The sequence below is a fragment of the Eretmochelys imbricata genome, chromosome 1 (assembly GCF_965152235.1).
Source record: "Eretmochelys imbricata isolate rEreImb1 chromosome 1, rEreImb1.hap1, whole genome shotgun sequence".
In the NCBI taxonomy this organism is placed as follows: Eukaryota; Metazoa; Chordata; order Testudines; family Cheloniidae; genus Eretmochelys; species Eretmochelys imbricata.
The window spans coordinates 201,973,302-202,001,222 of NC_135572.1; the positions used below are offsets into that span (position 1 = coordinate 201,973,302).

Sequence of the window (27,921 nt, forward strand, 5' to 3'; positions counted from 1 at the left end):
GTTTACTGTAGTAAGTTTCTACTGTGTGGCGACAAGGTGTCCTCAACTGCAAAGTAAACGCTCAATTCTTCAATGCTGACAGCGGAAAAAAATCACAGAATTTGATTTTCTATAGTGTTCATCATGATAGCTCAAAGTTCATTACAATGTAATGACTATTGCATTGCTAGAGGGGCAGTGAGTGGGCAACCACGGAAACCATTATAGCTCAGCAGTATCTCTACAGACAGCCTTGTACTTTAAACCTCTTTGACTCAGAAAGGGAATGGTGGGCAGGACACCAGCATTGTCCCTTATTCTTTTTTGAAACCCTACAAGGGGATCTTTAATGGGGATAACCAGCAGAGCGGAGCAGAAGGGCCCTGCTTCACTTTCTCACCTGAAGGGCAAAAAGAAAGATGAGCCTATATCCCAGAAGAGTTTTCTCTGCTGGAGTCAGGCTTTGCCTAGGTTTTCGCCAGTAGCAATGGAGAATTGTTTGGAAATCTGTCAGACTGATATTTATACAGTATTAACTAGACCTAGTCGATCATCACGAATAACCTTATACTTCTGAAAAATAGATGGGCCAAACCCCAAACCCTGCATCCAAACACGTTCAAACTTTGGCAGAGTCTGAAATCTGATTTTGGGCTTAGATTCAAATTTTGTAAATGGGCTTTGCTTTCTGGCTCCAAATACCCTTCAGTTGGAGTTGCTCTAAATCAAGATCTGGAGGGTCAGTGCTGTGTGCAAGAGCTACAAGGGGCTGGAGAAGAATTACCCCTATTCAGTAGGAATATAGAGCTAATATAAATCCAGAACCTGGAGGGTGCAAAGGTGACATAAAGTCCCCCATCTCCCTGGGCTGTGTCTTCTTTGCTGTATCACTCAGTAGATGTAGCATAGAATCTAGCCCTGGACTTTTGACTTGGATTCCTCTCTTTTCTGAAAACACTGGCTGTGAGCTTTTTCGCCTGCATACCAAATGCCTGATCCTGAGAGGTGCTGAGCACCTCCTGAATGGTGCAGAGTATCCTGAACTCCCACTGAAGTCATGATAGGATCCCAAGAGGAGTTTCCTACTCCCGCTATTTTACCCTTGGGATACATTCTGATATGCCTGTCACAATGCATGTCAGTGCTTCTCCTGAAATGTCACACTGGATAAACCTGTTTTTTCTGCTAATTTCTTTGAAAAAGCATATTTAACTCTCATACTCCCCGTCAGTGCCCATCCATCATCAAAATGCCACTTCCTACTCAGAGGGGTGTATAATTTAGGAACCTAGGAGTTTGGAATCCTGGGTTCTCTTCTTGGTCCTGCCACTTACTCACTGTGCGTCAGTGGCCCAGAGACTAGCTCCTATATGCCCCATCAGAGCAAAGTAATATAACCTTATTCTGCTGCTTCAGCTCAGCTGGGTCCCAGCAGAACCATCTGCTCCTCTTAGCCCACTATTGTTGCAACCCTCTGCTTCCCTACAAGCATTGTTGGAAACCTGCAATTTCTGGTTCTACAAAACTGCTCCACAAATGCTGGAGCTACACAATCTTCTGACTCTTCAAAACAATTGTGGGCGGCCAATCATCCTGAACTCTGATTTACAAAGGGGTGCCTGTGTATCTGCTATTTCTGCTGTGGTTACTTCAAGCGTCTTCTCTTTGCCGATTCAACAAGTCATCACTGTGCTTCTTCAGTGTTGCATTTAGAGCAGAAAGAGGTGCAGCAGGTTGAGTACCACTTAGGAGGCTTTGCTTGATTCATTTCAGCACTCCTGCTCTCATTTGGAAGACAGTGGCACATTAAACCTGCAGTCCTGATGTTCTAAAATCTAGACTGAAATACACTGGAGACTTAGTGAATGTTTCCCCAAATTAACCTTCTGAGATGGGAACCACATTCTCACTAAGACTCCGCGAAATAGCAACAGAAATCCTCCAGATCTGAAGATTTTTTCATTTTATATTAAAGAAATTGTCCAATGTTGCCCCCACCCCCCTCCAAATTGGAAATTTTACAGGTTTTCATTAAAAAGTAGTGAAAAGGAACTTTATTTTGGAGTCAAAACTTGAAGATTTGCATAAATTTGACATTTGGTTCAGCTGAAGTTCAGCATTCACATCAAAACACATGAACATGTTGGTAGTCCTATGTTTTGAGGAGGAACCAGTCAATTTCCTAAATATTTTGAATTTCCTGAACTGGAAAGGACCTAGAATGGAATGCTAATATATTTTCATAAAATTTCACCAAAAGATTTGTAGTCAACCCCTTGATTCTGACTGAGAATATAACACAAGTCCACATGATAAAGAACAGGTCAAAGAGAAAAGGGAACTGAATCCAGGTCTCCAAGTCCTCAGCTAACACCCTAACCACTACACTATTTTTCCTTTTCATTTAACAGCTTGGGGGCCTGATTCACCACTGTTTTACCTTCCATTGATTTCAATGGAATTACACCAAAATACAACCGGAGTAATGCAGTTCACTGCTTTTATATACCTGGCCTCTAGCAGGATCCTACCTCCTGAAGCCAAGCCGAGTGGGAGAACTTTCTGTTGCTCACGGGAATGATCTGCTTTCAAATCAAAATGCTTGAAAGTCTGTCCTGTCCTGCTCAGGGTGGTCCTTATGACCGTGTGGCCTCCTCAAAAGGGGACTTTAAGGGGAAATGCTGGTAGGGAGCTGTGGGAGGATGGAGGAACATTTGCCAACTCTGCGTGAGAGCTGACCAGGAACACCCCAGCTTTCTGTTGCTTTAAAGGTTTACTGGAGTTTTTGCCTTATCATCTGCTTGAACATCTTGAAAATCAGTATCTCTTTGTATAGTATCTGTCTAAAACAAACACCAGATGACACTACACAAGTTGCCTTTAACCCTACCAGATTGTTGCTAGAATCAAAATATGTAGCAGTCTACATCTAACAGGAAGTACTGTATTTTTACTAGTATAACAACAATTAACATGTCAGTAATGTACTCTGTGTAAGAAAGGACTGTCTGCTAAAATCCACCAAACATCTTTGGATTTTCTAGCCCAATAACTAAATCCATCTGAAAGAAAGAAAACAGCCCTTGCCCCAACATGGAATAAAAAACGTGGAAGCTCTCCAGGTGTCTGGCAAATGAGCAAGAATTTGCACTTCCCATTGATTTCCTATATTTGCCTTGAAATCTTAGTTGAAAAGATTTTTACTTTTATTTTATCCAGCACAGATTCTTCTCCTTTCCTGTGCAAACTGTCCTCCACAATTCCCTGCTCGTCTGCCCAATTATGACGAATCCATTTGGCATCTAAACAAAGACTAAATACAGGATCTTCCTCAAATAAAACTGTGCGGTGCCCAGGATTTGAATGTCCTACCTCCAACAAGCACAAACTCCCATGCTGGGGATGGCAGCCTCTCCATTGCCCCATGGGCTGGAGGAGCAGCCACCATGGTTCTACCCCATGCTCTGCCTGCAGGATGGGAGGAGGATTCTGCTTGCCCTCTGCTTGTTTACTCCAGCTTTGTGAAATGTTGTGGTGCGTGTCTTTCACTCTCTTGTGCCTCAGTTTCCTCATCCCTAAGATGGGGATAACACTACTGGCACTAACCTACAGAAGGGATGTGAGCCTTAAATGACCATTACAAATTGTTTGGAATTCCTTGGATGAAAGGCACCAGAGACAGGCCAGGTATTAGCTCCTCTGATTCCTTTAGAGTTTTGTTCTCCAGGCTTGAAGACCCTGAGTTTTCTTCCTACACTTCTTCAATGCCTTCATCCCCACCCATGTCTCTTGACACTCTGCAGCCTACTTATAATTGCAATGCACTGGTTATAAATGGCAGTTTCCTTTCACAGTATCTTGGTGACCATAGGTTTCTAAGTGCCAATGACATGCCCAACTATTTTTAAGTTAAAAGATTTATTCCTGTTACAAGAAATAAGATTTAGCGCTCACATTTTCTCTTCAGACATGTACTCTTGGATCATAGGGAGAGTAGAAGAGATGATAGGTCCATCCAGCACAGCATCCTGCCTGTAAACAGCATCCTGCACCTTTATAGTTCCTTGAAATTCAGGGGAATGCTTTAAAAACACATGCAATGTATGTGACCTCTCCTCCCATCTACCACTGAAAATTGCCTCCGCCTTGGGGTGTATACCTTGAAACAGGCTTCCTGATTCCTTCTTCCATCCTTGCACAGTGGAACTGGACTAGCACTACTATGCTTAGGGCCCTTCATACCCACAAGGAGGCACAGAGCAGAAAGCATTTATCCTATAGTCATTTGTATCATTTCAATTTTTGATAAACAGATGTAATCTGTTTTCTGGTTTTAAATCACACACCACCTCCTCCAGCATAAATGCGCCGCACACACACACACACACACTTACTTCCCTTCTTTCAGTCCTCTGCAGGGTTTGCTGATTTTTATCTCCAAGACTGACGGCAAACTGGATAGAAAACGGCGAGGAATCAGATGATAAATCAAAAACTCCAAGGCCAGATCCTTAGCAAGTAAAAATCAGCATAGCCTCATTGACTTCACTAGTTACATGGATTTACACTACGCTCCCCTCCGCCCCAGCATATTAAAAAAAACCAAAACAATAGAAGAAAACAGTTTATAAAAGTGCCCGCCCATAATTGGAAACAAACAAAACAAAATGGCCACATGATGGCACCATTTCCTCAGATGAGAATTCAAGCTACTACTACAGCTACTGTCTTTATTACTGAACTTTTTAATGTCTCAATGAAAACGGTTTTTGCTGTGCTCACTGTTCCCAAAGATACAGGAGTGAGACCTGCTTACACCAAATCCAAATTTGGCCCTGATTTCATTTATCTGCTATGGGTTTAAGGCTGTTTGACTAAAATCCGGGTGTTCTCTATTGCTAGTATTTCCCTCACAGAGCCAATTTGTATTACTCATAGGATATGCTGTACTTGTTACAGTGTATCATCTACTGAGATGGAGCCAACAATGCCCATGAAGTTACTGTGTCTTTGAGGGTTTTTCCTTCAAGTTTAAAATGGAGGGATGTTTACTGGAGAAGGGAAGAATTTGCTCCCAGGAAAATGTGGGCTTCCCTGGTGATGTATCTTTCTTCTTTAAGGTCCTTATTCAAAGCCCAGTGACGTAACTGGGAATGTTTTCATTAGCTTCAATGGACTTTGACCAAACCCTCAAGGTGCCCCTGAGACTGAAGCCCCATAAGAAAGATGAATGTGGGCTCTTCTTGCTCTTTTCTCTGCATTTGACTTCAGGGATCTATATCATCAATGAAAACAGTCCTTAGGAGGGGAGTGAATGTAATAATTGGCACTGCTGCACTGACGACCATCTCCCAAAATGGTAACTGTTAACCTTTAGGCATCTCTGGATTTGCCCCTGTATCATTACCTTTTCCCAAGACTGGGAGGAAGTGTATCAGTTTGAGTGTGGTTAAATACAGTAAGTCTAAAAGCCTGTGGGCTTTGGTTAAAAGGAAAATATAGATTAAACCCCCTTAAGATAATTACCTGTTTAGAAGGTTTTTACTCAACCCAGTATCCCTCTATAGGGAGTATTTGTAGCAGTCTGTGAAGGAAAAGGAAGCTTTATAGGGAAGTAGCATGTGGAATCTGTTTTATCTACAGACATAGTGGCTGACTGGAAAAACTTGGAGTGGGGAAGCAGCTTGTGAAAACCTTAGCCAGAAGTGGGAAAGAGGTTTCTGTCTGGAGAGAAGCTACCATCAGACATCAGGCGGTAGAGAAGTAACTGAGGGCGGTCAGACCACAAAGCGCTATATATACGTCCCACGCACAGCGCGAGGGAGGGGAATTGGTCCGATGGGCACTGCTATTGAAGTTCTCCGACTCCAGACACAAAGGCATTGCCGCACCTACAGTGGAGCACCCATGGGGACATCACTTGAAGAAGAATGCTTTGTTTGGTTAGTCTTTTGATGTGTCTCCTTGATCTGTTAACTAAAGGGTAATTTTTAACTAGTAAGACTGGCTGCTGCAGTAAATTTTCCAACCTAGACTCCAGCGGGTGCATGTGCGGCTCTGTGAGTAATTTTTGTTTTTACCGCTGCCTCGTGCCAGGCCGTGTTATCATGAGCTTGCCTCTGAACCCCAAGCCCTTCCTGAACGGGCTGATGGGGAAGCCGGTGATGGTGAAGCTGAAGTGGGGGATGGAGTACAAGGGCTACCTGGTGTCTGTCGACGGCTATATGAACATGCAGCTTGCAAACACAGAAGAATACATAGATGGTGCATTGTCAGGACACCTTGGTGAAGTTTTGATAAGATGTAACAATGTCCTGTACATCAGAGGAGTAGAAGAAGATGGAGAAATGAGAGAATAAGTTTGTATATTTCTGGAAAATAAAGATCAGTTTTTCACACACCTAAAAAATAACATGAGAGAGAGAGAGAGAGATCTCAAAGGTTGGACTGTGCTTTTTTATGTTGAGTTTTCAGAGAAAGGAGGGAGCTGTCTCCCCCAGAAGAAACACCAGAGGCTAGGAGTGCACAGACAGCTATTGTGAAAGGTCCTTTTACAGCACCATGCAGGAAGAAGCTCTGTGCATCCTTCCATCTCTGCATGGCTGTTCAGCAGCTGCTTATGATCTAGCCCATATGAGCAGAGTGATAGTGGCACATACTCAGCATAAGACATGATTTTGTTTCTGGACATTACAGCACACTAAAACAATTTCTGTCCTCAGCTACACCTATGCAACCACAAGCAAAGGTATATCTCCAACATCACCTCGTTTAGTTTTGGTGTGATGGGAACTTTAAGTAATAAAAACAAATTCAGCCCTAGGCTACATTTAGGGTTATTTGATGTTATTAGACTGATCTATGACAATAAGAAGATATTGCCATTTTTAATATTCCAGTAAAACATTTGAAAAAAATTAGAAAAACTGATGTGCTATATATACTGACACTAACAGGGGATACTAATATAGTGGATAACAGTTATCACCTGTGGGTGAAATTCTGCCCTCAGTTACATCCCACACTCTTCTCAGTCAAAAACATCACCTTAAGCAGGAGTTTTCTCCCATTCATGTACTGGCCTGGCTCTACCTTTTCCCGAATGACTGAAAGGGATCACAGCACAAGGTATACCTATTAAACTCAACGTGGTTGCATAAGGTTAAAGAAGTTTAACTTCATAACAAGTTAAAGAAGTATGGGCTGGATGAATGGACTATAAGGTGGATAGAAAGCTGGCTAGATCATCAGGCTCAACGGGTAGCCATCAATGGCTCCATGTCTAGTTGGCAGCTGGTATCAAGCGGCGTGCCCCAAGAGTTGGTCCTGAGCCAGTTTTGTTCAATATTTTCATTAATCATCTGGAGGATGGCGTGGATTGCACCCTCAGCAAGTTTGCAGATGACACTAAACTGGGAGGAGTGGTAGATATGCTGGAGGGTAGGGATAAGATACAGAGGGACCTAGACAAATGAGAGGATTGGGCCAAAAGAAATCTGATGAGGTTCAACAAGGACAAGTGCAGAGTCCTGCACTTAGAACGGAAGAATCCCATGCACTGCTACAGACTAGGGACCGAGTGGCTAGGCAGCAGTTCTGAAGAAAAGGACCTAGGGGTTACAGTGGACGAGAAGCTGCATATGAGTCAACAGTGTGCCCTTGTTGCCAAGAAGGCTAACAGCATTTTGGGCTGTATAAGTAGGAGCATTGCCAGCAGATCGAGAGATGTGATCATTCCCCTCTATTTTGAATTGGTGAGGCCTCATCTGGAGTACTGTGTCCAGTTTTGGGCCCCACACCACAAGAAGGATGTGGAAAAATTGGAAAGAGTCCAGCGGAGAGGAAAAATGATTAGGGGACTGGAACATGTGACCTATGAGGAGAGGCTGAGGGAACTGGCATTGTTTAGTCTGCAGAAGAGAAGAATGAGGGGCGATTTGATAGCTGCTTTCAACTACGTGAAAGGGGGTTCCAAAGAGGATGGATCTAGCCTGTTCTCAGTGGTAGCAGATGACAGAACAAGGAGTAATGGTCTCAAGTTGCAGTGGGGGAGGTTTAGGTTGGCTATTAGGAAAAACTTTTTCACTAGGAGGGTGGTGAAGCACTGGAATGGTTACCTAGGGAGGTGGTGGAATCTTCTTCCTTAGAGGTTTTTAAGGTCAGGTTTGACAAAGCCTTGGCTGGGATGATTTAGTTGGGGATTGGTCCTGCTTTGAGCCAGGGCTTGGACTAGATGACCTCCTGAGGTCCCTTCCAACCCTGATAGTCTATGATTCTAAGGTATCCATGAATCTGTGTTGAGAAGTCACCTTTTTTGTTTTTATTTCCTCTAGCACACTCCCCCCTGCCCCAAAATCTATTTTGTCTTTTTTCTCTATCTGTATAACATCAATAAATTACATGTTACCACCCCTCTCTTCTAGGTATAAAGAACTTTTCAAGATTTTTAATAGATGTACAATATTGCCATTGTCACTGGTTAAAACTGAAAAATAGTTTTTGGGAGACTACTTTTAACTCACACTACTTCTCTCTTGGGGGCTTTCACGGAGAAGCATTAGCCCCACATGTCACATACTGGTTCAGGGTATGCTGTGTATCCTACCTATGCAGAGATCTTTTCAGTGTTTAACATAGCCAAGCATACTGCACAAACTAGGGATGCGTGAGAGTTCTAGTATTTGTTTTTACATGTGCCATGGGCTTTGAGAACACCTCAAGGAACCTTTTATAGTGATGAATTACTAGAGATCTAGACTTCTCACTGTTTATTTCAGTTCCTGAATGGTGGAAATGTAACACTAGATCTCATGTTATTTTGTCCTCAGAAATGACTCCATGAAACGACGAAAACATTCACAGCAAACATAAATACTGAGACAGCACTGAACGCACTGTGGGTGCCACTATAAATAGTAATATTTGAATTGCTATGGAACCCAAATACACAATGCTTCCATAAACAGACAGTTGTGTTCAATCATCACACAGCAGGCTGGTAGGACACAGTATCCCTGATAAAAGCAGCAGGTCGGTCAGAAGTTTGGGTGGCACCCTTCAGTCACACATACCTTATTTTTCCCCCCTAATAGTTCAAAGCATATTGTATGTACTGTAATACTATGATCTTTTCTAGTGCCTTCCACCAGAGAATGCGAAAATGCTTTGCAAACATTTATGGACTGTAATGACTAGGATCTCAATTTTATGTTTTAGTATCTCTAGCAGCACAGCCCATGCGAGAGCCCTATTCAGTCAAGGACATCTCTTCAAGTAGCACCTGGGTTTTTCCTCTCCTTCAGGTGCTGACCAGACCCTACCCTATTTGGAATGACTGAATGGGATCATGGCACAAGGTACTAAGGCTGCTTTCAAGAGAGAAAGCAAGAGAAATGCAGAGCAAGTGAATCTGGAACACTGAATGAGGGTAGCAAAAAGTTCCTAAGCCGGAGACTTCAGAGTGATGAGAGAACAGAATGACAACAAAATCTATCCTACCAATAACTGTAAACTTTGGTTACCCAAAGTAGTTGGGTAACAGGACATGGTCTGGTTAATAATCCCTCGATCCCTTAAATCAATGTTTCCTAAAGTGTGGGTTGTGCATCCTAAGGGAGTGCAAATGACTAGCCAGAAGGGGCACAGGAGGTGTGTACCTTAAGATGAGTAGGCCTTTAACACCACGTGGTAGTGCTGAAAGGGGTATGATTGCTTTTCATTTTCTTGATGGGAGACTCACCTTTCAAAAGTGTGGGAATTGCTGACACATAATTTTTGTATGAGACAGCTCATTCTGGAGCATACTAGGAAGGAGCTTCTCTTAACTAAAAGTCTTCACACACCTGAGTAGGAGGTGGCTCAGGAAATGTGTATAGTTAAGCCATCAAATCACAGAGACCAGAATATTATTAAGTTTGACACCCTTGCAGGAGGATCATATCACAAGGTAGGATCTGACATGCAACTTCAAGGAGGAGGATTAATAAGAAAACTGAAGAAGTTAGTTTGAAAGAGCCTGAAAGGAAATTATAAGAAATTAAAATCCTTAAATCAGCAGGGAGGTGGCCTTAAAAATCCTTTATTAGGATCAATATGCATATCCCAAGTCAACAGCAACAATCGAAAAAGGAAGTGGAATAACACTAGGATGGTTAAGTAACAAGGCACAAGAGTTTATTAAGGCTGAAAAAGTTTCCTTCCAAACATGGAAATCATGCCTAAGTGATGCTAATAGAACAGAGCATAAACTGTACCAGGCAAGATGTAACATGGAGATTAAAGAAGTGAAGAGGAAATTTTAAGAAAAATAGCTGAAGGTATAAAGAAAGTACTGTAATAACAAATTCTTTAAATACATCAGAAAGAAGAAGCTCACAAGGCAATGAGTGGTGCCTAAGAAATACCTTAGATAGCATGGACAGACAGATTAAATAGACAAGTAAGAGACTTAGTGGGTTAGGTAGGCCACCGGTGCGTAAAAAAGGTAGGTTAATCAAAGAGGACACAGAAATTTCACAATCTATGTGATTTTTTTAGCATTGGTTTTCAGCATGGAGAATGATGGGGCAAGGAAAACGATCCCAGGGTATGAAGGTGATGGCACTGTCCAGGAGAAAATTATAAAATAAATAAACAAATAAATAAATAAAGGAGGAGGTAATAGAATATCTTAAGAAATTAAACTGTAATGGATAGCATTCATCAAGGAACTATGAATGAAATTGCTGAGCTACTAGTACAAGTATGTAATTGAGGGATTACAGGGTGACTCACACCTTTAAAGAGTGATACTAATGGGTGACCTTAAGAATTAGAGAGACCAGCACATTTTACCTTAGAGTCAGGAAAATAGTTGGGAAATGTTAGTGGATAGCTGTAACATATCTAGGGGAGTGTAATGTAACTCATAGACAAAAGCATCACAGTACTGCCAACCCCAAGTGTCCAAAAATCATGGGAGTAATAAATAAATAAATGAATACAATCCTGGCTCTCTCTCTTTGCCTTCTGGTTTTCGAATCTTTAGGATACACTGGGAACATATTTTCAAGCTTTTCTCTGCAACCACGAGGGCTAGAAACTCTTTTTTTCCTCTCTGCAACCACGAGTGCTAGAAACTCTTTTTTTTCCTTTCAGAAAGGAAAGCTGAGATTCTCATGTAATCATTTCACTCCAGGAGCTGGGGCTTTAAGAAAAGCACCAAATATCATGAGACCAGACAACACTTCATCAACTTAACATTAAAGACACTCAAAAAGGGAATTAGCAATTAAGGTCTCAATTAAGGTCATTACATAAAGTTTTCAAATGCACCTAAATGACTTATGTGCCTAAGTGCCATTGACTTAATCACCAATAGAACTTAGGAGCCCAAGTCACTTAAGTGCTTTTGAAAATTTACCCATTGATTATGTAACTGAAATACCATTCCATATCACATGCAGTTTAAAAAATATATAGATGAGATAACTGTTAATGTGAACACGCAGACTGACCCTGCACCCAAGGAAGTCAACACGGGTTTTTCCCTGGAGTTCAATGGGAACAGGACTGGGGCCCTCCTGAGGTGCATTCTAACAATGTGTCCCAGCATCTCCCCTGTGCTGTCTGGGCTGTAAGGTCCCAGTGCAGTCTGTAGGAGGGCTGCGCAGTGAAGCCCAGGAGAAGGAGACAGGAGGCCAGGAGGATACACACCCATTTTGTTCCTACTACAGAACCTCAGAGAGGGGACATAGAAGGATTAAAACATAAAAACTGGAAATGACAAAATTCCACTAACCTGCAACTTCACAAAACCCAGCACTAGCACTAGGGAAAGCAGCCCCACTGAGTCACAAGGAAGGTGTATAGACCCTTACTGATTGCTCAGGAAAAATACCATCCTGAGTTTCCTTCCCCACTAGCTCAGTACTCTGTGGAGTTTAGGAATCCTGAAGGATATTTCCCTCCTTCTCTCTCCCTTTCCCTTAGAGGCCCCGTGGAGTTTAAAAGGCAAACAGTCATCAAAATAAGAAAGTCAGATTTTAAGAAAAAAATGCAAATGGAATCTGGCTCAGTGTTTCTGTCCTGGTCTGCAATGCTGTGAAGCCCACACCGGGATCTGGAGAGGCACAAAATGTGGGGGTGTATGGACAGAGGGCTGTGGTTCAGGCCCATTGCCAGAGATTAAAAAGTGCATTCCTTTCTATATGCAAGAACCGTGTTGGCCCCCAAATGAAAAATAAATGACCTCCACATCCCTTCATCCCCTCCACCTACTACTGCTGTTCCATGTTTCTTCTTTATCTCGTCTTACTTTCCTGCTTGGACGTACACTCACTGTGACAATTTACCTTCAGGCCAGCCCCCTTTTCTGTGTCCTCTTAATTCATAAACCCCATACCACCCATTTTTTTCAATAATCATCCAACCTGCTCCTCAGTCCAATGGAAACTCTTTGCTAAGGTGTTGTCTTTCCCTTATCTGAAACAAATTCCTCCATAGATGGGCCATCTTTGCCCTTCCACTGTCTAAGAATAACGCTTTTAACTATCAACAGACACAAAGAAATTCAGCTGCTCTGTTCCTGTGAGATTCCTATGAGTTTAGACACATCTGCTAAGATATGTATATATAGCAGAGTCTGAATGAAGCTTTATTTTTATTATATCCTTTAGCATTTGTTGAAATTTTCTGCCAGAATGTTCTTATCTTTTGGAACTCCCCAAACATAGGTCTATATAGCCATTGATGTTTGAACAACTCCTGTGTTATCTACACTTTTGAAAGCCTAACCTATTCACATGGGGCCATGTTCTGAAGTCGTTATTCACTCTACATGCATCGAAGTCAAGGGGAGTTTTGCTCGAGTAGAAAGTGGAGTATGGCCTTAGGTTTTGGCCCCTACTAACTATTCCCATTTGCTCTTTGGGAGATTAGGAAAGTGTGTGGAATATGTGCACCATCTGACAATAACCCCTTGCTTCCTTGTAACTATTTCTGAACATATAGGGTAAGATTTTCAATGGAAGCTCTTAGCCTGTGTCCGCAATTTACACCCAAACTCTTCACATTTCACAACTCTTCACTCTGCACACCAGCATCCGCATGTACACCATGAGGTATTTAGAAATCTGTCTGGTATAACTCCAAGGGAATTCAAGGTATTGGTTTCTATCTGCAAAGCCCTACATGAACTAGGACCCAGCTATCTCAGAAACCACCTCTCCTTCTGAACTGCCATTCCACCTACATTTGCCTAGAACACTTAAGCTAATCTCTCCCAGGAGAGAAGGCGATGGGAGTTTGAGGCAATGCATTCTAGACTGAAAGTCCTTGCTTCAGGAATTTCCTCTCACTGGTAATATTTCTAAGCCCAAGAATAGGAACATTTAAGACCCAATCCTACATGGGGCAGAGTCAATGTGACTTCAGCGCAGGTTGATGGCACACAGAACCACACAGGGGGCACTCACCACACAGGATGGGGCACTTAGAGAGCACTGTATAATACATCTCTTTGCACAGACTTCTTGTTAACTGCTTGCCTCAGCACCCTTGGCATTCAACTACTGCCTAGACTTTCTTCGTCTTTGTCTTTTAAAGATGAGGTGCAGCTGGCTGTCTTGGTGTATTTGCTACCTATATTCAGGAAATTGCTCTTAAGCTGAGCCATGTACAGAGCACCCAGATACTCTGGGGAGGATCACCTTGTAAATGTTTGGTTTCAGAGTAACAGCCGTGTTAGTCTGTATTCGCAAAAAGAAAAGGAGTACTTGTGGCACCTTAGAGACTAACCAATTTATTTGAGCATGAGCTTTCGTGAGCTATAGCTCACTTCATCGGATGCAACGCAAAAAGAAAAGGAGTACGATGAAGTGAGCTGTAGCTCACGAAAGCTCATGCTCAAATAAATTGGTTAGTCTCTAAGGTGCCACAAGTACTCCTTTTCTTCTTGTAAATGTTTGTTGTTTTTTCATGCACAAGTGATTGCACATGTAAAATAGTGAGTGCACGTTCCAAATCTGGTTTTGAAAATATTGTCCATAAAATTCTCTTTTCCAAATACATGTAAAATAAATAAGGACTCATGTAACCTGCTGTAATAGATTCAGATACCTGGTATCTGGATCCAGTGCTTCAACCACCTTACAAAACAAACCCGAATCCCAGTCTTATCCAGTGACAGGCATCTCAAATTTGAAGAGAATTTTCTTTTGCAAATTGTATGGTGCTTCCTTTTCCATTGTCTCATGTCTCTTTCTCTTTACCAGGTCACTGGGCCAGCTTTAGGGAAGCCTCCCGATTCTGTTTATTGGTTCTATTAAAATTGAGATCTCAAGAAGAGGCTCATAATGAATAAAGTCAGAAGGTGGCAGGAATGAATTGCTGCTGAAGTGATTTGGATAGCAATTATCCCAATAACTCATTTGCTTCCAAGATTGGCCCTCAGGCAGGTTGTTTAAATTAAAAAAAGAAAATGATATCTTATTTTTTATCTGGTATTTTTATTGCCATGCCTAGATTTTCTTTTTATTGACCTCTGCAAACTTTAGCTGACTTCTGAGTTCTTGGAAGCTGTTTTTTTCATCTTACTTCTTTTTCCCCTTGTAAATTTTACAATATCTTAAAACCACTCCAAAAGAGATAAACTATGTCCCCTAAAAAATGGAGACGGTGAGGGCTGACATAACCCAATGAAGGGATGCTGGTAAAATTTCAATCTATTGAAGATCTGCTGTGTATTTCTGCCTTTTCAAAATCCAGTTCCAATTGCTCATTTCCTTGTTTTGGCGGTTTTTTTTTTTTTTTGGGGCGGGGGGGTTTGGTGTCCTGGATGAAATGGAAAAGAACATTTTTAAAAGGCCTGGAAATCTGTGCTGACCCATCTCTGAGTTAATACACTGAAAACATATCAATAGCAAAGGCATCTGGCCTATCTGGTTGCACTGGGCCTTGAGTCTTCCAGGTCCCCAACACCCTAAACCCAATTCACCTCATAGAGCATCACCGGGATTCTTTGCCTGAAGTCGTGTTGTATCCCGGGGTCTGCTAGAGATTTGCATTCCCTAATTGCTGTCCTCCATTGTGGCCTGGGGTGGGGTTGGGGTTGGGGTTCCAGTCAGAAGACAAGCGGGGATGAGGAGAAAAACAGCTACATGAAGATGAGGAACCCCAGTCCTAGGTAGGGAGGGAGCTGGTGGGGAGCCATGCACATATAACTTCACAGAAGTTAGAGCCAGCCTTGCATACCTGATCTGTGAAACTCTCTCAGCTTTCTTAGGCTGACTGAATAATCACGATCTTATCACAGAAAACTTCCTGGAAAATATTCTGAAGATAAGCGGGCCAAAAAAAGGGAGAAGGGAAAGGCTGATGAGGCCTTGCTGATGACATTATGGAAACAACATACAAAAGGCTGGGAAAGCTGGTCCACAGCGTGGAATGGTATTTCACCAGCTCCCAGCGACTCGTCAGTACATTGGTGTACTCACAATCAGATGACCCTGTGTGTGCGGGCAGGTTTGTTGGTGACTGTGATGAGTGGGTGAGGGCTGGGCTCAGAGGCGGAACAGCTTCAAGGTTCAGGCAGGGAAGGCCTGGCTTGGCGCTGCATGCACCCGTCTGAGTAATCTCATTCTCCTCAGACGCCTTCTGGTTTTCAGCTGTCTTGGGTTTCTTCCTGAAAATAAACAAAGAAACCTTTGAAGGGACTAACTGCATATTTGGGAAAAGGCATTTTTAGAATCTGTTAAAGATAACTTGCTTTTTTTCTCTCTCCTTAAAGGGAGGTAGCAGGGAGGACTCCATGCCTCTTGTTTGGAAACAAGCTGCTCCTTGTTTTCACTCTGATGCAATGGCCCTGAGACCACATTAAAGCATACAGACCAAGTCAGAAGCTCCCCATTGTGTCCCTACTGACTACATATAAATTAAAACCTGTCTGAGTACTTTACACAGTCTGAGCTCCATGTGACAAATATTGATCAACGCTGTAACACTCTGAATTTAAAGTTATACAGAAATATATAGCAAATGTATCTGGAAAACAAATAAACACTGTTGTTTCCAGTTCAAGAAGTGTGAAAGTTAAGCTGGCTCTTTGTGAAGAAGATTATGGGTGCAGGGGGCAAGGATGGTGAAAGGGGGTAATTTAGAGAGGCAGAGGTCATCTATGCAGGTGAAGCAATAAGATTTGGAACCTTACACAACCAGCAATAGCCACACTGCATGTTGGCTTCCTCTACCTCCCTTAAAAGAAGAAAGCCCTTAATTGCTAAGTCTAATATTTGTACTTCCTTAGCGCACTCCATCCAGGACCTCAAAGCACTTTGGAAACATCCATAATGAAGCCTCAAAAATCCCACGTGCGGTGGGTAAGCATTATTATCCTCGTTTTACAGGTGGGAAAACTAAGGCATGAAGAGGGAAAGTGACTTGCCCAAGGGCATACAGCAAGTCTGTCACAGAAAGGAAAAAAGCCCAGATCTCTGTGCTTTAAATCCTAGAAAATGCTACCTCCCTCTTTAGAGAAGTAAGTTACAGCTGGAGCTCTAATTGCAGTGTTTAATTTGCAAAATCACTGTCCTGGAGAAGCAATGACTTGTAACTTTTGGCCAGCAGACTGGCTGTCCTACTGTATGTCTGGATCCAGGCAGGTGCAGTGCTCATGGAAGTGAGCAGAAGGTTATGGGGGGTAAACATAGCAATTCAGGTACTACCTGCCTTGATGGCAGGATATGTCACATACTGCTGTTCATAGGTACAACCTAATGAAACCTGATTTCAAAAGCTCTTATTTGGCCTAGAATGATGCCCACTTAAAACACAAATAACTGTTGAGGAATAAAATGTTTTCTCTACAACAACAGCTATGCATTATTTTTCACCCAGGGAGATCTTCATTTGTGTTACAGAAGCACTGAAGGTTCTCCTGTTGTTTTACCCAGTTTCCCCACATCACAGCACCATTCTACAAACAGAGTACCGGACCATCCATCACCGTAATTCCTTAAACGACTGGAATGGTTGCTATGTCAGCAGCCCCTTCTGAAGTACCTATTGCCCTGGTAAATGCAAATAAACAAAACAACCAGATTTCTCCTATATTCTCTACCATCAAAATCCCCACTCAATGTGTCTTGCAAAGATACAGGCTCATTAAGACAGCAAAATCATACCTTTGAGAAATAGTCCTGCCTCTTGCCTATCTTATTTAACAGATTTTACAAAACCTGTTCTAGGGTCCAAGCACCAGAAGGGGGGGGGGGGGGGGGGCGGGAAGAGACAGAAAGAGACACACACAAGAAAGAAAGAGCATCTATCACGCAACAGAGAGCAAAGCCACTTTGCCATTAATCGAGAACATTGTCTCCGGTTATATAAAAGAATTATATAAGCCTGGCATATCTGAGGGCATAGCATGTGGAAGCTCTTGTCAAACCTTGGTGGCTGCCAGTTCTAGCTGGTCACCTTCAGAGGGCAGCAAAGCACCATCTGGCTCCAGGCTACATTGCAGTGAGACAAAACCTCCCTAGAATCTTCCTCCTGGTCACCATGCCAGAGGTTAGTCTGCCAAGCTGCTGCTTTTTCTTTCTTTTTTTTTTTTTTTAAATTCTTTGCCGTAAGTGTTAAAATTACACACTCCAATGAAGTGTCTCCTCAGCTGGAAAATGAAAGCTCAAGTGAAAAAAGTTAAACAGGCCCGCCCTCAGCCCTCCCCCCCCACCAATAAAACCCAACCGAGCACCCAAACCCAAAGTAAAACAATAGAAAAAAGGAAGGAAAATGTGAAAAAGAAAAAGAAATAAAGAAAAGGCAGACACTGCATAAACAAACACAAAGCAAAACTGGGTGAGTACACACACAGAGAGGCATGGAGAATCCAGGCCAAGCACCCCGGGTTTCCTCATGCCCTAGTGACTGGGTTCAGTGGACAAAACTACATGGCTGCAGGCACCTGTCTTGTGCTGGTCAGTTCTGCTTGGACCTCCCAAATTGGATGAAAAGCACAAAAACTTTTTGGTTTTCCCACTGCTCATGTTTCTGTTTCCAAAGAGGCTGCTCCAGGGTTTTAGACGGGAGTTTTAGGCGAATCGAGGCTGAGTTAGATTTGTTGTTAACCCCAGTGGTGCTGGCAGCTTTAGTGTATTTTATGTTGGGGGAGCCACCCTTCCCAAAATCAGAGGCTTAGCGCAGTGGAGAATACTCTGTGCCATACACTATATGGTAGGGAACAACATATATTACAAATATGTTGAAAATTCTGATCTCACTGACACCAGAGTAAATCTGAAGTAACTCTATTAGCTTCAGTTGAGTTATTCCAAATTTGTAACTCAACTGAAGCTAACAGAGTTACTTGACTAACTGAGGCAAGAACTGCATCACTGTAAACTGCATGAAAATCAGACAGTTTTGAAATATTTTAAGTATACTTCATACAGAGAAAGGTCTGAAAAATAAATTGAGCGTCTCAGCATCTCAGCCCTCAAAATTCCAGCATGCTTGAAATCTGGGTACCAATTCTGCTGCTAAAATCTACTTCTGGTCACACAGTCTATTGCCACATGGCAATTTATTTTAGAAACTTGAGTAAGGAAAGTATACCTTTTGTCCATGAGAGCACTTCAAACATCCTCACAGGCTAACTCTTGTCACATTTCCTAGGGCCTGTAGAGAAATATCCCCCCTTCCGCTCATTCCCAGTACCTTCCTCCCTCTGCACATGTACATACACACACAAGTCTCTTTCACAGCACTGTTAGTTGTGAAGCTTTCAGGCAATGCCAGTTCTTATTCAGCCAGTAGTGGATCTGGGGGGCCAAGGTAGTTGGAGTGGCTGTACATATGGCGTAGTAATAAACATCCGTGGTAATAAACATCCGTGGTAACAGATTTACAACAACTAAGTGTTTGTCGTCACCTCAGTTAATCCGAGTTACAGCTCAAGTGTTGCCCCTAACTTATGTCCCATCCTCACACACAAAGCCTGCGCTCGAGTGTGTTGATGCTTTTAACTTGAGTTGGTTGACCCACCACAGAGTACAGGTGACAGATCATATTAGCACAATTTGTCAGCTGCTAACACTAGCGCACACTAGTGTGCTGCTAATCCAACCACTCTGTGCAGCTCAAGTATTAGCTTGCAGTGTGGCTGCTCTCCCTCAGACTAGGCTAACTTGAGAGGAGTTCACTCAAGTGTCGATAACTTGAGTTAATTCTGCAGTGAAGAAATAGCCTGAGTGCCATGTTGCTAAATAATTTCTACTTCTCTTGCATCACAAGCACTCAGAATCAAGTACAGAGGCAGACCAGAAAATATTTTAACTATAGGCTAAAAAAACCAAAGAGGAGTCCGGTGGCACCTTAAAGACTAATAGATATATTTGGGATAAGCTTTTGTGGGTAAAAAACCCACTTCTTCAGATGCATGGAGTGAAAATTACAGATACAGGCATAAATGTATGTCGGCACATGAAAAGAAGGGAATTACCTTACAAGTGGAGAACCAATGCTGAAGGCCAATTTAGTCAGGGTGGATGTAGTCCACTATAGGCTGTGGGCCCAGTGACACTATGGATAGCATCCTCTACCCCCATCTCCAATCTCTTTCCTCTCTGAATGGGTTTATTTGCTACCATTGCTCTCAAGGGAGACAGTATATGATCAGGAGGCCCTCACAACAGAAACTATTCCAAATCAGAATGCTGCGGCCCTACTACGTGTACTCAGTGGAAAGGGAAAGGAGGCAATGATGCTGTCTGGCACCAGGGAAATAAGTGTTCACAGCATTACTCCTCTCCCTTCTTACTGATCAGAGAGCTTTCCCTGTATCTAAGTAACTTAAACACATGAGAGGGAACCAGCAGGAGGAGGGAAGCTCAAGTTAGGGAAACATCAAAGCCAACTTAGAATTTAGAGAAAACGTATTAGAAACAAGGCTTGGCACACACTTTGATCAGAAACTACCTATGTAGGAGCCCAGGCACTGAGGCCTTATGAATGGTCCCCTCCCCATTTCTCCAATCCCCAAGCTTAGACTCCTATAGTCAGTGCTATGGACAGGCAGCAAATCCCGAACCGTTTATTACACAACGTGTTCTTATCTCCTTATTCCAGGAGGTAAATTGGAGCACTGTCTCACTTCAGTCAGAAGCTTCAGAATGTGACCGCTGGTTGGCTGTGTCAAAAGGAATGGAAGAGCTGGATTTGGCTGGTGCATAAACAAATGGGAGAAGGAGGCAACAATGGCTGTGGTTTGGGTTTGGTGGGAGGGGCAGCTTCTCTAAGTGACCGTAGAGTATTCCAACGTCATTGCAGTTTGTACATCTTCCCAGATTCTTCCTCTGAGCTGGCTACAGTACTTAGCAGTACCACATAACAATTTCACCTGTGGGTGTCAGTGTAATGCACTACTTCAATACATGTGATCATGTTGCCTTCTAGTAACAAACAGCCTATTTACTGCCAGCTAACAGAGTTACTCAGTTTCATAAGGCTATGAATCAGGCCCCAGGTGCGGGTGGTACCAGGTCTGATCCCCAGGGAGGACCATGCTCTTTCTCTGTATGTGGTTGTGGTTTATTATATTAGCTCTTCCAGACATTGAAGCTGAGTCTGAAAACACTCAAGGCACCATCATCATCTTTATCCTCATTATAAAGGAAAACAGGGCCAACACACTGGGGGAAGGACACTATGGTAGATAGCCCCGACGTATAGAATCATAGAAGTGAGACATGGCGAAGATTTATTTATCTTACTCAACTAGTCAGTGCAGGATTGTTCCTTAGAGTTCATTTAGTATGGTGTCATCCAGACTAGTTTTAAATGGCCCTTGTAATGAGGCTTCTACACAATTCCTTTGGAAGACTCTTCCACAGCCAGATACATCTTTTGGGAAGTGTTTCATGATATTCACCACTTAAAATATTTCCCCTTCTTTCTTGGGTGTATAATCTTCAAATATCCATAGACTGTTATCAAGTCCCCACCATGCATTAATCATCACTTAACCAAACTGCACTTATTTAGTAGGTCTTTCAAACTTTTCTTATAAATCAGTCCCTCCAACCTCTGATCCTGCCGAAGTGCCAATATCTTTTTGGTAACGAAGTATCCCCTCTTTTATGTATATAAGTACTGCAGTGTTCTGTCATAAAGGTCTAGAAACCTGACATCTCACAATAATGCAGCTACAACATGATTTTAGGTACTGAATGTAGAGTAGCGTAATTTTTTGTGTCTGTCTATTTTAAAGGCAGAACGGATCAGAACTGATTGGGTGTGGTAGACTCAGAGCTATACAGGTAGGGAGAACTATTTCCTTGTGTCAGGATGCCTCTCAAACTCAAAACTGCACTTAGTTTTCTTGCTACCATATTGCGTTGCAAACTCACACGCAATTTGCTGTCCAGCAATCCTCCTCAGTCTCTTTCAAACATTACGTCTCCCCAGGTTTCTCCCTCACAACAATTATCTGTGTTTGGGATTAATTTCCCCCAGATGTATTAACATGCCACAACAAGCAAACGTCTCAGTCTGGTCTCCCTCACAGACAGGCAATTTAGTTTGCTCAGCTGCTAGCATTTCCCACATGTCAGCTAGCGAACGTTTGAGACCCTTTGAAACAGACATCGGCCCGAGTCCCAGTTCTGGAAACGGACCCAAATGCTCTGTGTCTGAGGTTCTCCACTTTTAGAAGCATATCAAACCCATTTCAACTGATGCAGGTTATTGAAAAGATTCAATTTCTCCTGGTTACTCTTCAGTCCAGCGTGATCTGGGATTAGTGTGTGAGACAGGGCAGCTGAGTGGTTTCTTATGAGTTTCTACTAGTTACTTCTTTGAGCCCCATCACAGAGCACAACCCACTACCAAACAGCTGAACTGAGCAAGGTATAGGTGAGCCCAAAGGTAACCAAGATGCCTCGGGCCCTTCAGATCAGCATCTGTTAGCATGGGGAGGTGGTGAGTTGGTAAAGGTGGAGGCTGAACTCTCCAGCCTCTAGAAAAGGGACTTATTTGTGGGCAGGGCTGGGGTGCTATGGCAGCAGAGAAAATACAGAGCAGGTGCCTTTCACATTCTCTAGAGTAAAGCTTTTCAGTGATAACTACAAAGATGAATTATTATTTAATGGTCAAATTATGATTGCTCCTGTGTGAATGCACTGGGAAAGGGAGGTGACAAAAAGGTTAGAATGAGCCCTGCCTTCCCTAGTGCATCTGTAAAGGAGGCAGTCATAATAAGGCCATTTGCACTCCCTGAGCACAAGGGATCAAGCAGAGATGCCACATAACTGTTGATAGTGGGGGGTGGGGGGGGGGGGAAGGGCACAATTTAAAGGTTCTGGTGGTATGCAGCAGGGTTCAGGGCAGGGCAAATAAACCCTAGCAGAAATCTGAGGGGGGGCACATGACCCCAGGTGACCCTCTGCATAGTCAAGGATATGTTAGCATTGCTAGCAGCACTACACACCCGAAGGAGTGTGTCTGGATGGGCTGGGTCATGGTTAAGCCCTGCTCCCTGGAATATCAGCTAGTGCTTGGAGGACAATGCCAGGGGATTGCTAATGATGTAACAAAGACTGCTACTAACTGAGTTTCCACCCTCCATACTCCAAGTATTACACCTAACAGAGGCATAACGTCTCCCTCCAGCCACTGTCCCCTGATGAGGAGCATCTGTAGTACCCAAGCAAGCATTCCACTGGCATTTTGAGTCATAATTTGGCATTAACATAGTTAGTGCACACAGTATATATATATATAAAGATCGAGACATCTGGCTTTTCCGGTTTTAAAAACATAGGAGAGAGCAAGCTATTCATCAGAATTTTTAAGCAATATTTTTTGAGTGTTTCACTACACATTCATCTCCCGCCTGCATGTATGATACTCATGCCACTCCTGATATCAGTGCTTCTCACTGTGAGTCCTGACCCTCTCTCAGATGTGACATTGACAATATGTGATGTGTGGTTAGAAACTGACTATGCAAGACAGAGAGATGAGTATGTTCAGTTAAAAACAAACCAACCAACCCACCCTGAGAGGAGCACAGAAGTCTGACCAGATACCTGACCACAAAACTAAGATGGAGAGATACACAGAATTCTGAAAGCAGCACCACAAAAAGTTACAAGAGACAGAAAAATCTGAACAGAACACAAAACTGGGATGGGAGGTAGGGAGACTTAATCAGAATGGCACGGGGATCCAGCCCGAGCAGGATAACACTATAGTGTGAGGCACAAAAAGCCTGAGCATTGAAGCAGGAAGCTACAAGTGAGAATCAAGTCAATTTCACTAGAGCAGTAAAAACAAAAAACAAAAAAAAACCCTATAGTAAGAGGAACAGAGATCTGTCCATTACTGGTTAAAACGATAAGATTATGCCCTCCAGGGCAGCAGGTAAGAGTTCATTTCAGAACACTGTGAAACTACAAGAGACAGAAAACCCACTGAGAACATCAGGAAGCTTCACTGAGAAGCACAGAGTCCAACCAAGCTTCTGCAAAACTCCAGTGACACACTGAGACCCAGCCTGAATTATACAGAACTACAAGAATCATTGACACTTGACAAGAGCAACTCAAAACTTTAACGAGCTGCAGGGAAACCAAACTGCACTGCACGGAACTGCAACAAGAAAAAATATGATTGCACCAGACTAGTAACTCTACAAAAGACAAAGAAATCTAATAAAAAAACAGGGCAAAACACCACTGAGAGACATGAAGACACCACATTAAACCTGAGTAATAGGCAGGGGACTCCTACCAGAGCAGGGCACAGCTAGAAGATGCAAAGAGGTCAAACCACTGCTGAACTACAACACCAGGCCAATACTTACCAACTTTTTTACTGGTTTGTTTTTCACCCCACTTACTTCCCAGGTAAATGTGTAATGTAAAATTTAGCTTGTGTTAACCAGCAATGGCCAGGTGTTGAAGGTTTTTGGGTGTTTTTTTGTTTTTGTTTCCTTTTTGCTGAAACAAGAAATCTTTTGTAGGACATAAAATTTACTTACAGTGGTTTCCAAATGGTGTTACTCTTCAGGTAAATCACTCCAAGCCTTGGCCCTAGTGCAGACATTCATTGGGGCAGGGGACAGAGAGAGGCTGTGTCTGTACTGGAAAGAAACAAAAGGAAAGGAGATGGGGGAATTGTTAATAATTTATCAAGAGTGAGAGAATTTGCTGCAAGGTTAATCAGTATTCTCCACATCTATATGGCAGAGTGAGGCCTAGCAGGGCAAAATTCTGTCCTCTGTTACATCTAGGAAACCCCAGCTATAAATGAGGATAGATTCCGGTCCCTCATCTCCATGGCCTAACCATCCAAACTATTTTGGGTAGGTAAGATAGGGGAAATCAAGCAGCAAACTGCCACACAATAGAATTCCTTCCTGGTCTTGCAGGTTGCCTGCTATGACTGCAGCTGCACTGAGCAACAGCAGGAGCCCTAATGTAGAAGGGGCACCAGAATTTTTCCCATCGTGTGATCTAACCCTGCTCAGAGGAGAAGACAGAAAGAGCTGCCTCTAAGCTAAAATACAGATGAAGGAAGGAAAAGGACCTGCCTTTCTCCTCCTGCTTTCTTTGTATCACAGAAACAGTGGCTAAAATAAAAGTGTATCAGTCCAAAGGCAGAAACTCCACCTACTTCCTCATTTGGACACCAGTGGGTGCTACTGTAGTGACAAAAGCCAACCAGGGAGATAATTTATTCTCAGTCTTTCAGCTAACATCAAACCTTAGTAGCAGTTTTATATCTTAAATGTCTTCTCTGGAGGCCATATGCTGCCCTGAGGAGGAGGTAAACTCAATGAGCTAATACAGAATGGGCCCCCAAAAAACCCTTCAGAACCGAGCATCCTTGATATTTGGTAGAAGGGGGAATTCAGTATCCAGACTTGACTTTTGCAATGGTTCCTGCTTTTATAACTGGCTTGACCAAATCTCTGGATTGGAACTCTACGAAATATGGGGATTTTTGAAATCTTTTGTGATTGAATCCATGACTAGACTAATAGGGCTTCTCTTTCTCTAACTATTATAATCCTTTGGTAGTTGACTGTGGAGGATGGAAGTGTATCTTAAACCAACATCCAGATGACAAGCTAAATCCTGCTCACTTTATTCATGCAAGTAGCTCCATGGACATCAGTGTCTCCAATCCTGCCCACAATGGTGCTACTCGCATGAATACAGGATTTTCAGTAGGATCAGTGAAGAAAAACGAATATTTGCTTTATCAGCAAAATCAAACAAACCCACAGGTGAACAAAAATGTTACAAAGTGTCACTGTTATTTCACAGGTAATTAACATTACTGAGCATTACTCTGAATGTATGCTAGGAAACTCATCACAATAATATTCAAAACCACTAATTAATAGAGCAGACACATTGGAATGAGTGCCTACCAATACAATTAAGTATTCTCTCAGTGCATTTTAGATGAAACTGTAATACTGCATTTCACAAAGTATTCTTTCAGGATCAGTTTAATGTACACCTTTTGTAATAATGACGGCTAATGGCAAGCTGGATCTGTATAGACAGACGATGCACCACTTGGCAGTTACACTTCACAGGGGCTCAAGCACACATTTTCTCTGAGGTTCCAGTTTTTGTAGGCACACACCCCTCCCTAGAGTTTGTTTTGAATTTCATATTTAAACAAATCTGAAAGCTCAATACAAAACTTATTCAGAACCACTGAGTTTAACCTATGTTTGGAGTGGAGCCGTAAGTCAGTTCCTGATTTGCTTGAAAGCTTCACAAACCACAGTGACAAACATCAAGGGTTGAATGTCAAGGGTGTAATGATGCCCAATATGTGCATGGTTTTAGATTTCATTCATTTAGATTTCATTAGATTTCATTTATATTTACATTCAGCATAAGATTTCCTTTCAATTCTTCTCCCTGCTTACCTTGTTTTCCACACACCCTTCATCTCCCCTTCTATTAATTTCAACCTTGCTTTCTATGTACATTTCATCCATGTCATTCTGTCTTTTATTCTGCCCCTCACCCCACCTTTTTATAGTCAAAATCCTGAAGTCCTTACAGAGGATCCAATCATACAGTTTATCTGCATGTTTAACTCCCACAGTAGATTTTCAGGTCCCCAGTCCTTCTTCAGCCAGACAACATGTCTATTGCCTAGAAATTTCACACAAGTCAAGTCTAAGGGGTGACAGAGTTAGCCAGATGTATTTTGTTACATCTCTTTTTTTCTGTGTCATTTGTTGCGCCTCTGGTGTTTAGGACTCTAATCTAATAGATCCTTGGTTGTGCCATGGCCAGCACTCACCCTGTGGTTCATAACCAAGCATGGAGGAAGAAAGGATGTTGGGGATGGGCTGTTCACAATCACAAACTCCCATTGACAGTCAACTGGATTTAGGAGCCTTGCTCCCTTAGGTACTTTTGAAAAATCCACTCTGGGTGAAGAGTATGAAGAAAATTGTAAGTCCCAGAACACTTAGCCAGCTTCATAGTTCCTTTCTTGAGAGCTTCTTGCATGGCCTGAACAGCTTGGCTGTTTTCGTTCAATAATATGCATTAATCGCATCAGACTAGTAATGATTAAATATTAAGGATTTAATATTAAAAAATGCTGTAGTGGGATACATGACACAGCTGATTTTATTTAAAATACAAAATCAATTAAACTGAAGGTTGATCAGACCTGGGGCCGGGGGTCGGGACTGGGGGGGTCAGACGGACAGACAGACACAGCAGGGAAAGCAGCATCCAGAAACACTTTAGGAAACGGGTCTTGAGCCAGATGAGAAGGCCAACAGATGACATGGATTTTGGAGTATAAAACATCTTTCACAAATAACAATAAGGAAGCAGGGGACTGGGTGTCAGGATTCCTAGGTTCTCTCTGTGATTCTGCCACTGACTCACTGTGTGAGTTTTGGAAAGTCACATAGCCCCACTGTACCTTGGTTCCTTCTGCTATAAAAGAAGAATATTAACATCTACTCCACAGGGGTGCTACGAAGCTTAATTAAGATTTTGAAGACACTGAGTTTCTTCCATGAATGCACTATGGAAGTACAAAGAATTAGTTAAAAACTTTCCATTAATGTTACTAACTTGGGTATTTTATATATATTTATACATATTTACATGTATTCCAACCCACCCAAATCTTATTTAGTATTTTAGAGGGAGGACAACACATGAATCATTTCATTATTTGTATTAAAGAAGATCCATTCATGACAGCAGTGAGGTACTTCAGATTGTAATTTAAGAGGTGCACTTTAGGTCAATTTCTGTGTTGGCTTCAGTAGAGTTGCAAGGGACATAAAGTCAGCACAAAATGTGGTCCTTTATAATAGTGCTGATGATTAATGGGCTCCTTTACCATAACTCCACATCCTGATGCTCTGATCTGCTCTTTCCCTTTCTGTAATTTGTGTCTTCAACCATCTTTATTTGTTTGCTACCTTACCTGAACTGTTCATTAATCAGCACCATCGATCAGAAATGGTCTGTCAAAGCCTATTATTTAAATTTCACATAAACAGGTGGTGTTCCTACTCTGCTCCTAACACAGTACACACAAGCAAAATAATCTAGACTTATCCACTTTCTTGTGGTTTCCTTTCTTGTTAACTTAAATAATAGCAAACAAAAGCTTCCTGCCAGTTCTTGGACCTGATCTTGGCTGTTTCCAGGGGTTGTTTCTTGCAGCGCCCCTCTGTCTCTGTCCCTAACTCTAGTTCCTTTTGCCTCAGGCACCCGACAACTCCTTTTCTACTCCCTGTTTGGAGATAAAAAGACTCACATGATCTAGATGCCATGGTCAGTCAGCAAAACAGCTATGCATTTCTGTGCAGGGATTCAGTATCTGATGTCCAGATCTGGAGTTATTCTCTCTCAGTGATACATGGTCAAATGGGTTCAATTTTGTAGTCAAAAGCTGATTTTT

General features: G+C 42.4%; 1 protein-coding gene and 1 pseudogene across 9 annotated transcripts in view; one reads left to right on the forward strand and one right to left on the reverse strand.

The window, feature by feature from the left end:
- ZBTB20 (zinc finger and BTB domain containing 20) overlaps nt 1-27,921 on the reverse strand; it is a 603,210-nt gene that overhangs the window by 22,715 nt on the left and 552,574 nt on the right. For all 9 annotated transcript variants that reach the window (XM_077822434.1, XM_077822425.1, XM_077822415.1 and 6 more), the window contains 2 exons: nt 23,993-24,094; nt 15,453-15,640 (listed from right to left, as the gene is read on the reverse strand). In XM_077822434.1, coding sequence (XP_077678560.1) covers nt 15,453-15,640; nt 23,993-24,057 — 253 coding nt within the window. In that variant the 5' untranslated portion in view covers nt 24,058-24,094. The remainder of the gene's footprint in view (nt 1-15,452; nt 15,641-23,992; nt 24,095-27,921) is intronic.
- On the forward strand, nt 6,036-6,338 carry LOC144259147 (small nuclear ribonucleoprotein F pseudogene; annotated as a pseudogene).